General features: G+C 40.6%; 1 protein-coding gene across 1 annotated transcript in view; it reads left to right on the top strand.

The window, feature by feature from the left end:
• Positions 1–12,032, top strand: part of LOC114051689 (serine/threonine-protein kinase TNNI3K) — a 336,380-nt gene that overhangs the window by 225,979 nt on the left and 98,369 nt on the right. Inside the window, exons 18-19 of the mRNA XM_027874115.1 lie at positions 10,479–10,531; positions 10,850–10,902. Coding sequence (XP_027729916.1) covers positions 10,479–10,531; positions 10,850–10,902 — 106 coding nt within the window. The remainder of the gene's footprint in view (positions 1–10,478; positions 10,532–10,849; positions 10,903–12,032) is intronic.

Here is a 12,032-nt window from a genome sequence, read left to right as displayed (position 1 = left end):
GAATGGCTGAACAAGTTGTGGTATATTAATGTAATCAAAACTGAAAGGATGATGGTGTATTTGACAGAAGTAGAGGAATGTGGAAGAGAAGATAGTTTTGGGGAAGTTAGTGAGTTCAGTTTTGGACATATTGACTTTAAATGTCTCCAGCACATCAAATGTCCAATAAGTGACAGGTGATGCAGGACCAAGGCTCAGGAGAGAGGAGGGGGCTGGGTATCTTGGAGTCATATGCTGTGGGATGGTAGGTCAATCCACGGGAGCTGATGAGGGAGAAGAGAAGAAAAAGGCAAGACAGATCCTTGGGAAACAGTCACAATGAGAGAATACTATCTACATCAATGGTGTCAAACTCAAATTCGAAGGGGGCCACCAAGCCATCCTAAGCATCCCTGTGACATATTGATTTGGAAAACCACATATTAGCGTTAACTGTGTTTTATTGTATTTTTATCTATATTGTTATATATTTTCCATTTCTATTTTAATGTGGATTGGGCCACACTTGGGAGGGTTGTCAGCCCCATGCAGATCTGTGGGCCACATTCGATACCCCTGATAGATGGGCAAAGGAGATTGAGAAGCAGCAGGACAGGCGAGCTCATTGGTGACCTGGGAGACTGCAGTTTCACTTGAGTGATGGAATCAGAAGCCACATTGCAAAGGGTTAAAGAAGAGGTAGAGAAAACATCAAGTATAGACCTTTTTTTTTTTTTCCCCTAGAAGCTTTGCTGAGAAAAATAGGAAAGATTTAGGGCAATGTCTTGAGGGAAGAATAGAGTCTGAGGAAGTTTTTTGTGTTTGTTTTTTTAGGATAGGGCAGATATGTACGTGTTTGAAGGCAGCAGAGAAGGACCCATTAGATAAGGAGATTGAGGATTTGAGGGGGTGGCAAGTGATTGATGCTGCACTCTGCTGGAGAAGATGGAGGACAAAGGGGTCACATACGGCGTCGACCTTGGACAGGAAGAAGACTAAAGGAAAAGAGGAAAGAGGAAGAGATTCTAGGAAGGGGAGGAAGGGGAGGCAGCAAGAAAAGGAGAAAAGGAAAAGAATCCTTCTTCTGGTTGGATTTCTCTTTGTTCTAAGAATACTTAATGCAATTAGAGAAACTCAAATAAAAGCAACTCCGAGGTTCTCTACCATAGCCATCATTTGGGCAAACATAAAAAAAACAGGAACATGACAAAGACAGGAGGTATGGGAAAATTGGCCCTTGGGGCTCCCTTAGTGGAGCTATGAATTGGTCCAGCCATTCTGGAGAGTGATTTGGCATGGTGCGCCAAAGCTACTAAACTGTGAATACATCTTCACACCATACTAGGCTTATACCTCAAAGGGATCCAAGGAGGAAAAGGGCCTGTGTGTGCAAAAATACATATAGCCCCAAATGGAAGCTAAGGCACTCCCCACCTCTTGGAAGATGGCTAAGCAATTTGTAGTATATGAATACAATGGAATATTATTGTCCCATAAGAAATGATGAAATGAAGTGTTGTAGAGGAAACTTAGAAGACCTCTATGAACTGATGCAGATTGAAGTGAGCATAAGCAAAACAATTCATATAGAAAAGACAAGATATAGAGACAAGAATATTATAGAGAAAAATACCTTTGGAAGACTTTAGAGCTCTGGTCATTGCAACGGAACTCCTGAGTCCAGAGGACTAAAGACCAATTGTTTCACCCATGTCACTCTAGAGAAGTGATGCATACAAAATGCAGAAGGAGAAATTCATTTTTGGACTTGGGCAAGGAGGGAATTTGTTTTGTTGGATTGCACATATTTGTAATGAGGATTTCTTTCCTTGTTTGTAGTTAAGTTGAAGGGGAGGGCTATGGGGGGTGAGATAATAGATGTTTGAATAAATAAACAAAGAAATGAATGTTGTTTTAAAGAATAATGAATTGTACTTGACACCCCTGAAAATTCTTTAATTGCCTTTCCTTCTAAGAGGGGAACCAGCCTCTTCTTTTATGTTGTACTTTTCATTCGTCACCATTCCCTGGCTACTCTTCTAAGAGTTGTGAAGTCACTAAATCTAAGACTTTTCTAGTTTTCCAACCACAAGTACCTTTCCAATCACTTTCCTGGTCTGGGCCTGTTTGCTTATTTGTCAAATGAGAGAGGCAGAGTAAGATTCAATGACCTCTAAGGTACTTTCTTCTACAAGTCTTTCTTCTGCCCTCTATGACCTAAGTTCTATGAATGCCTTTTGTCTTTATATCACTGTAATTTCCAAATATACCTCCTATCCCCTCCCCCAAAGAGCCTTTCATTTTAACAAAGAAAGGTATTTGAATAGGAAGAAAATAAATGGATGAATGGATGAGACAAAAAGTATTAATCAGTTACTGTGTGCCAAGGACTGTGCTAAGTGTTAGGGTCATACATGGAGAAAGTGAGACAGCCCTTGCTTCCAAAGGGTTTTCACTCTAATTGTGGGAGATGCACAAAAGAAAATTCAGTGAGGGGGCAGATGGAAAGGCCTGTGAGTACTAAATTTTCCTCAGGGAGGCAGAAGGCAAGGCTCGGGGGTCTGGAGGCTACATTACTAAGTCAGATGTCAGCTCTGGGGGACCATAGGGCATACATGCAAGGCAGATGATAACTTAGGCAGCACTCATCATAGGAATAAATAATGTGGGTGACTTCTATCTCATCCATGCTCTATGAGCTATCAAATATCCTAGAGAGGTTCTAGGCAAGGGAGATAAAGAGGGAAGGCAAGAAGACGGGGTTGCTCCCATGCTGTTGAGTCTTCCTGCTGCCAGGCAATCTCTGATGGGCACTGAGACAGCCCTGAACTGGGGGGAGTGCCAAGGAGGCAAAGGGGATATCAAAGCAAATCCAGTGTTTTTTTAAATCACAGATATTTGTTTGATACAAAGATTTTTCACCAGTTGACAATATCTCTTCTTATCCAAGTGGCCCTGACGTTACTCATGCAAAAGCTTTATAATGTGTTGTTGGTGAAAGGAACTCCTGGTAAAGAAACTCTCTCTAGCAATATAGACAACCCGATTTAAATATCTTGAAATTGCCCAGAGCACTGAAGGGCAGTGACTGGCCCATGGGCCCATCCCCAGTATGTGTCAGGAGTGGGACTTGAGCCCTCATCTTCCTAAGGCCAGGGCCAGCTTTCCTTCCACTCTGCCACATGGATGCCCAAAAGCTATCATCAACATGGTCTATTTTATTCTTTTGGATCACTCCTACCTTGCGCTGTTAAGAATTCTCCCATTCACAGAATAACTCCTTCCATGCTCCTGATTCTTTCAATCAGATGACTTTTTATATTCTGGCTGTAAATCAATTCAAACTTGTGGTGGTCTGTTGTCTGAGTGATGGTAACAACAGCAGCCGCCATGTATGCAACACTTTAAGCCTGGCAAAGAGCTTTCCGGATGTTAATTCTCACAACAGCCCTGTGAAACACGTTTTATTATTAGCCTATTTTGCACATGAAGAAGCTGAGCCTGAGCCTTGCCCAGAGATACCCAGTCAATGTGCCCATGATAACGTTGGCCTGAGGTGGGATTCCGATTCAGGTCTTTAAGACTCCAGGCCCAGTGCTCTAACCACTGTACCACCTAAGTCATCTAAACTATTACAGGCCAAGCTGCTTTCCACTATTCCCAATAGATTTCATCAAATCCTCCCTTAAGTCATTTATTTTCTTGGGTATTTCAAATACTCAGTTGGATTGTTTCTGTTTCTTACGTAGCCTGTCCCACTGATGTAATGTTCGGCTTTTTAACCCATACCAAATTGTTTCCATGTTTACTGCTTCATAATATAGTTTGACATCTGAAAGAGCTATTACGCTTTCATTTCTACTTTTGTTCATCAGCTCAATTCCATTCAATTTAATTCAATTATACAAACATTTCTTTAGACCCAACTATCAGACAGGCATTGTGCTAAGGGCCAAGGATAGAAATAAAAAAAAAGTCCTTGGCCTAAAGTGGCTTGTAATAGGAAACAACACTGTTCATAGACAATGAAATACAAAATATAGAGAAAAGCATTTCAGGGGATGGGGGAAGGGGGAAAGAAGACACAAGTGGCTGGGAAATTGGGATGGGCTCCTTGTGGAAGGGACACCTGAACTGAGTTTAGACATTTAAGGAGTCCTTGAGGAGAGGGGAGGATAGAATGTTCTCCTGGCATAAGGGACAGCCAAGACAAAGGCACCGAGACCAAGGCTCGAATGTCATAGATGGGCATGGCTGAAAAGCCAGGTGGGCAGGACCAAAGAGGGCATGACAGATAGCAGTGGTGCTAAAGGCTGGAGGCTGACTGGGAAGGGCTCTTAAGGGCAAAGACAAGGGGAATTATTTTATCCTAGAGACAAGAGGGCCACATGAGAGCTCCTGAGCAGGGGAGTGAAATGGCCAGGCCTGTGCTATAGGATCAATTTGGAAGCTGTACGGAGAGGGGAGTGATGGAGAAGGAGAGATCAGGTCCAGGTTAAAGGCAATGAGGGCCTGAGCCAGGAGGGCTGGTGTCGGAGAGGAGAGGGCAGAAGTCAGAAGGTCATCATAGCAGACTCGATAAAATTTAATAAGAGATTGATGTGAGAAGTGTGGGAGATAAAAGATATGAAGATGGTTCCAAAGATACAAACCTGGGGGACTAGAAGGAGGGAGGTACTCGAGAGAGAAATAAAGAAGAAAGGATGGTTGGGAGAAATTATAACGCTATTTGATATATGTTGTGATCATGTGTTGCTTTCAACAAATTGTGTCATTATCTTCTCTAGGATAATTTTTTTACATTTTTTTACATAGAGGCTTTGTACCATAGGTAAATGAGATAGTGGGGATTAGAGAAGGAGGGGGCCTGGAGTGTGTACTTGGGGAGAGGACAGACCCCTGCAGATTTGCAACACACTGACTTTCCCACATGCCTGTCAGCAGCTAGAGGGGGAGACAACATAGTTGGCAAAGCCTGGGACTTACATTTTCAACTTTTAAAGTGTTGTGATTAGAATGGCACCAACCCTGAATGTTACTATGTGTTAGCATTATCATTTTTATTGTATTGGAACTGCCTAAGCATGAGCAGTGAATTGGTCTCAATTTGTCATTGTGCTCTTTGCTTCTGCAATAAATGCTGTATTTATATTGTATTTATGGACCATGAGTATCTTGGTAAACTGATTCTGAAAAATTTTATAGATTTTTTTTGACTTAGTTTGAGTGGTATTCCCCTTTCTGTCATTTTCTCCAGTTTTTTTTAATTGATACACAGAAACAGTGGTCATTTTGTGAAATTAGTTTGCTTTCTTAATTTCTTGTTTTATTAAATTTCTTATTTTATTAAATTATTAATTTCTTAATTTATTTGCTGATGCTCTGGGATTTTCTAAGCAAACCATCATGTTGGTGGCAAATAAGAATAATTTTATCTCTGTTTTTTGTGTTTATGTTTTTAATTTTTTTCTCATCACCAGAATCTCCTGTCAAATTTCAGTGGTGAGACATCCTTGTCTTAACCCTGTATTACCTAACAATGTTTCTCATGTTTCTTCATTATAGTGTGAGCTTTTGAATTATTTTTAGATCTATAATTTTTATCCCCTGGGGAGAATAACAGCTTTTAGTGCCAAATACACAGAAAAGCATTTGAGGAAGACATCCCAGATACTGTGGGAACAGAAAGTACCTAGAACCCATGGTCTTTTCTGTGTATCTTACCCATAGAATCACTTAGGATTCCTTATTTGCAGCAATTTATCTCTGCGAGCTTTCAAAAATTAGTTCATCAAATTACTGGCATCAGAGTAGTCCCTGATGAAGCAATGAAAAAACATTTATTAAGGATTTAACTGTGCTATTCGAACCTGCATTCAAACACTTAGTAGCATGATCCTGGGCAAGTCACTTAACTTCTGTCTGCCTCAGTTTCCTCATCTATAAAATGGAGATGATAATAGCACCTATCTCCAATGTTGTTGTGAAGATAAAAAAAAATAATATTTGCAATAGTTGGTTTTATTATTGCCAACTATTATTTATTCTGTGTTCCAGGATAGAAATAGAAAAGGGAGATGGTCCCTGCTCTCAAGGAGAGGAACTCACCCTCTAACTGGAGAAGACAACACACATTGGAGTGTTCACTTGCAGTATGGTTGGAAATTCTAAGGGTGCACCAGATGTCCAAATGGCAAAGGCCAGGGGTCCTTAGGGTTCACTTGCAAGTCATTGTCAGTAGCTACAGAACAGATCATGAGGCCCAACAGACCTTAGGATACAATATCAGGGCAAGTCATAGGCTTAGGTGTCTTCTATCTTCCTTTTTTACTGATTTATTTTTTTATTTTTTTCTCAGTTATATGTAAACAAAAATTTCGACATTTGTTTTTTTTTAAAGTTTGAGTTCCAAATTATCTCCCTCCCTCCCTCTTCCCCTTCCTTGAGAAAGCAAACAATTTGATATCGATTTTACATGTGCAGTCATGCAAAATATTTCTTCATTAGCCATGTTGCAAAAGAAAACACTGTTCAAAAAAAAAAACAACCCAAGAATAATAAAGTAAAAAAATGCTTCAATCTGCATTCAAACTCTATAAGTTCTTTCTTTAGAGGTAGATAGCATGTTTTATCAGTGCTTTGGAATTGTCTTGGATCATTGTATTGCTGAAAATAGCTAAATCATCCACAGTTGATCATCATATAATATTGCTGCTACTATGTACAATGTTCTCCTGGTTCTGCTCACTTCACTTTGTATCAGTTCATATAAGTCTTCTTAGGTTTTTTTTTTCTGAAATCATCTCGTTCATCCATTTCTTACAGCATAATAGTATTTTACCATAATCATACACTCCAGCTTGTTCAGTCATTCCCCAATTGATGGATATTCCCCTCAGTTTCCAATTCTTTGCCACCTCAAAAAGAGCTGCTTTAATATTTTTGTGCATGTAGATCCTTTTCCCTTTTCTTTGATCTCTTTGGGATACAGCTCTAGTAGTGGTGTTGCTGAGCTAAAAGGTAAGCATAGTTTAATAGCCCTTTGGGCATAGTTCCAAATTGTTCTCCAGAGTTGTTGAATCAGGTCACAACTCGACCAACAATGTATTGGTGTCCCTATTTTTACATTCCCACCAATATTTCTCATTTTCCTTTTCTGTCATATTAGCTGATCTGATAGCTGTAGAGTGGGATCTCAGAGTTGTTTTCATTTGCATTTCTCAAATCAATGGTAATTTAGAGCATTTTTTTCATATGATTATAGATAGCTTTGATTTCTTCTGAAAACTGCCTGTTCATATCCCTTGACCATTTATCAACTGGGGAATGACTTGTAGTCTTGTAAATGTTACTCAGTTCTCTATATATTTGAGAAATGAGGCCTTTATCAGAGGAACTTGCAAAAAAAATCCCCAGTTTCCTGCTTTCCCTCTAAATCTTGGCTGCACTGATTTTGTTTGTGCAAAAACTTTGGTCCTCTATCTTCTAAGAAAAATAATTTGTAATGAGTGATTGCTCTTCCAAGCAGTGTGAGCAGTCAGGTTCTTTCTTCAAGGTGGGGCTTAGAGGGGCCCAGCCTACCACCACTGGGAAAGGGGAAGAGGACAGAAGGTCGCAATGAAAATTATGAGTCTCCTTTCCTTCCCATGGGATGGTATGGGAAGTGATTAGTTTCCATCCAGGCAGCAGGAAGGAGGGAGTGGCAAGAAAGTCATGGGATGAAACGTGGACAGCTTTGAGTGGGAGAAGAGAAAAGAGTCTCTCTCTACACTGGCAATTTCCTCCCAACATCACCAGGAGGTCTCCAAGTCACAGATTTTAGAGGGAAGTTATAAAAAGCTTTCACATTTTAGGGAGGAACAGACCATAAGACCACTAAAGTCACTTTCAATTCTGTGACTGGAGGATTTTGTAAAATACAGAAGTCTCTGATGGGGATTGATTCTATCTTCTAGGAGGCTTTATTGGAACAACATTGGCTCTGAAGCCAGAAGACCTGGCTTCTTGTCCCACCTCTGATTCTCCCTGTCTGTGTGATGACCTCCCCAGACTTCCTCTCTATCACATTGGGGGGGGGGGGGGGGAATAGATGGCTTCTGAGCTCTCTTCTCGCTCTCAGTATAAGACAAAAGAGAAGTCACGTGAACCATTTAATGGCTCCTAAGTTCCACAAGTCATTGTGCTCAAAAGAGAAGTAAGCATGGTCATCTTCTGGTTCAGACCAAAGCAAACAAAACGTTATTCTTGTGGCATGGAAAGAAAGCCAATGGATAGTCTTAGTCCTGGAACAAATCACTCATAAGAGGAGGAAAAGGCATCTTTAATCAAGATAAGAAGGGCCTCCAGCCTGCAACCCTGAGTCACCCATATCTGAGTACATGGATGTGGAACAAGAAAACTCACAGAAAAGGTTTTCATGCTTTCAGAAGGAGGAAAAGGGGGGGGGGGTGTTGATATATGGAGTGAAACCTGGTCACGAGGCACCAGCCACCCTCAGCAATCTGAGCAAGAAAAGTCATTTCATTCTGGTTATTTTACTTTTCATGAGAGAGGCAAGGACTTTCCATAACTGTGATGTAGCCTAAGCTAGATTTGTTTACAAGGTAAGATCCCAGGGTGGGGCTCAGCTCCACAAAATTGAGAGTCAATGCCTAATAAGTAGGAATTCAGGGACATTGCTTGAGTTCTGACATCACTAGGATTGTTCAGAGGGAGGGACTTTCCTTCTGTCAGTCTGCCCTTTTGGCAGGGAAGGGAATATTACATTGGGTAACAATATTCTTGTCAATATAAACCAATCATTCATCAAGAATTTATTAAGCATTTACTATATCCCAAGCACTTTTCCGAGGAGGCATCCTCTGCTTGAAATTGGTTGATTGCAGGTTATCCTTGGAGATTTCTGGGAAGGGCTTAATGCCTGCTCACATTTATATAGCTTTGGTTTATAGGTTTGCAAACTGCTTTACATTCCTTATCTCATTTTTGTCTAATGGCAACCCTTGGAGGGCTGCTGAATACACATTATTTTCCCCAATTTCCAGGTAGAAAGTTCATTTCAGAAAGGTTAAATGATTCACTTACTAATGGTCACACAGCAAGTTAGTGTCAAAGGCAGGTTTTGAACACAGGTCTTCCTGACTCCAAGACCAGAACTCTATCTGAGATGTCACACTGATTTCTCTTTGACCTCTTGGATCAGAAAGAATTGGTTTATTGGTTATTCTATTAAAATGTAAGCTTTTTGAGGGCAGGAAATAATTTGCTTTTTTCCCTTTGTATCTAGCACAACGTCTAGCACATAGTAGGCACTTTATATATGCTTGTTGTTTGATTTAACACAGGAATGCTGCCTTCTATAATAACTCTTTCCTTTTCCACTTGGTTGCTGGTGCCTTGTCCTCCTCAAAAACCTCCTTGTATTTATCTTGAAAATCTTTTGCCTATACTTATGTGTGTGTATCCTCTCCCCCAATAGAATATAAGCTCCTTAAGGGCAGACACTGTTTCATTTAGGTCACTGTTTCCCAGCACCTATCACAGTGCCTGATTGGCACCTAATAGGTGCATAATAAATGCTGGTTGATTGACTAATTTTTGGTCATTCTCCCCAGGTTAGCCCACTGTGGTACTAAGAATGACTTTTCATTTTCTCTCTTGATCCTACACACCCCATGGAATAAGACCACCCATTCCTCTTCTGCCCTCTCATTACTGGTTCTATTGTTGTCCCTTAATAATGTTTATGAAATGAGGGCATGAATGTATAAATGAGTGGAGGGGGAAAGAATACACATTTATGTAGCACCCGTTATGTGCCAGGCATTGGGCTAAGCCCTTTACAAAGATTAGCTCATTTTATCTTCACAATAACCTTGGGGAGTAGGTGTTATTATTTTCCCTTTTTTACAGATGAGAGAACTGAGGCATACAGAGGTTAAGTGGCTTTCCCATGGCCACACAGATAGTAAGTGTCTGCAGAGGCTGAATTTGAACACTCCATCCCTAGTGCTCTATCCATTGTGTCACCCATCTGCCTCCTTGAAGTTACTACTGAGCTAATGATACTAACAGTTACTCCCAGAATCTCAAGGTTGGAAGTGATTCCCCAGTCCAGTAAGTCCATTCCATACTTAAACAAAAATCCTCTCTACTACATAACCAATAAAGATTCATCTAGTCTCTTTTTTGAAGACCTTTATAGTGGGGGAACACACTTTTTCCCGGTGGCAGCCCATTCCACTTTGAGATAACTGTTAGGAAGAGTTTTTAGCTTGCTGACATCATGTCACAGTTCCCCTTTGTAACTTCCGCCCATCACTGCTGTTTGGTCTTTAGGACAGAGCCAAACCAATCTAATCCCTCTTCCATAGAGAGCCAACAACCGTGGCCATCTGTATATAGCACTCGAAGGTTTATAACATGCTTTCCTCATGATAACTCAATGAGGGCAAGTAGAAGAAAAAATGACTTGATTAAAAGACTGTCCTTTCTTCCAGCCACAACATTCTCCTTTATGAAGATGGCCATGCTGTAGTGGCAGACTTTGGAGGTAAGACTTTCCTACCTAGCCCCCCAAACATCAGGCTGCTTCTGGCTTCCTCCTTACTTTCTGATGCCATTTGACAAATGAAAAAGTAGCTGTCTCTGTGACAGCTGTCTTTGTCTCAAGTCACACAAATGATAAAGAAACTGGATTCTGATCCTATAGCTTTTCCTTTTTTGATATTATCAGTCAGAGGCAAGGAGGAGTAGAAATGTAAATGTGACTGCCAGCTCCCTGTGGTTTGGGATTGTTAAAAAACAATCCCTGGTGTGGGTGGTGAGGTATTGCTTTGACATGAATTTGCTTCCTTTCCCCCCAACTCAGAATCAAGATTCCTGCAGTCTCTGGATGAGGACAACATGACAAAACAACCTGGGGTTTGTAGTCTGCTTCTGTTTCTAGTGCCTGTAATTAGTACCCTATTAAAATGTGTAAACCTAGCCTAGAAGGAAGAGATGAGATGAGATGAGAGTGCCATTTTTTTAAAAGATGTCATTTTCTCAGAAGCAATAGAATATTCTGTGTTTTGTTTTAGCTTCCAGCAATCTATTGGAATGGGATGGGGTGGGAGTGGAATTAGCTCAGTACTTGGGAACGGTGCTGGATTGGAGTCGGGGGAGGTGGGTCAAATCTTGGCTCAGAAACTCCCTACCTATGTATGAGACCTTGAAGTCCCTTGACCTCTCAGTATTCTCATCTGTAAAACAGAGACCGAGCTAGATGCCCTTTCAGAGTCAATGGAGAGCTTAATTCATGATCTTAGCCTTTAAAGGTCTCAAGATTTCCTTTTGTAATTACAGTAGCTCACAATGACCAAGCATTTTAAGTATATTATCTCATTTAAGCCTGATAATATCCCTGAAGGCAAATACTCTTATTACTGCCATCTTACAGATGAGTAAACAGGCTTGGAAAGGTTATGTGCCTTGACTGTGATCATAGCTGGTTAGCATCTGAAATAGTGTTTTTGATCCGTCCAACAATCATCAAGTATTTATTAAGTGCCTATTATGTGCCAGGCACTGTACTCCCTATGGCTATAAACCCAAATGTGAAATCATCCCTAGCCCCAAGGAGTTTACATTCCAATGGATTCTTCTTGAATCAGAGCTCAGCTCTCTATCCACTTTGCCACTCTCACTTTGGCTTAGAAAAACTTTTAAAAATATAATTCAAGTGATATTGGGCATGAGATATAGATGGATTTCTTCCTGGGCCTCTTGAAGGAATGTAGACATCATGAAGAGACAATCTACTTTCTTTGTTAGTTCCCTCAACTTTTCATAGATCATTAAAACCTCAATTTTCAATGTGTCAACATTTCTAAAGCATCATTCATTCATTGAAAAATCATTCATTGTTTAGCACAAGGATGCCCAGAGCTATATGCCAGGAGGCAGAAGGTAGTGATGGTATCAATAGGACAGGACCACTGTCTTCAGGGAGCTTACAATCTAGGAGGGGTGATACAACAACCCTTAATGAGATGGATGCTATGATATGTCCC

Source organism: Vombatus ursinus, unplaced genomic scaffold (genome assembly GCF_900497805.2).
Source record: "Vombatus ursinus unplaced genomic scaffold, bare-nosed wombat genome assembly UNPS02014804.1, whole genome shotgun sequence".
NCBI classification, from domain to species: Eukaryota; Metazoa; Chordata; class Mammalia; order Diprotodontia; family Vombatidae; genus Vombatus; species Vombatus ursinus.
This window is presented reverse-complemented; position numbering and strand designations above follow the sequence as displayed.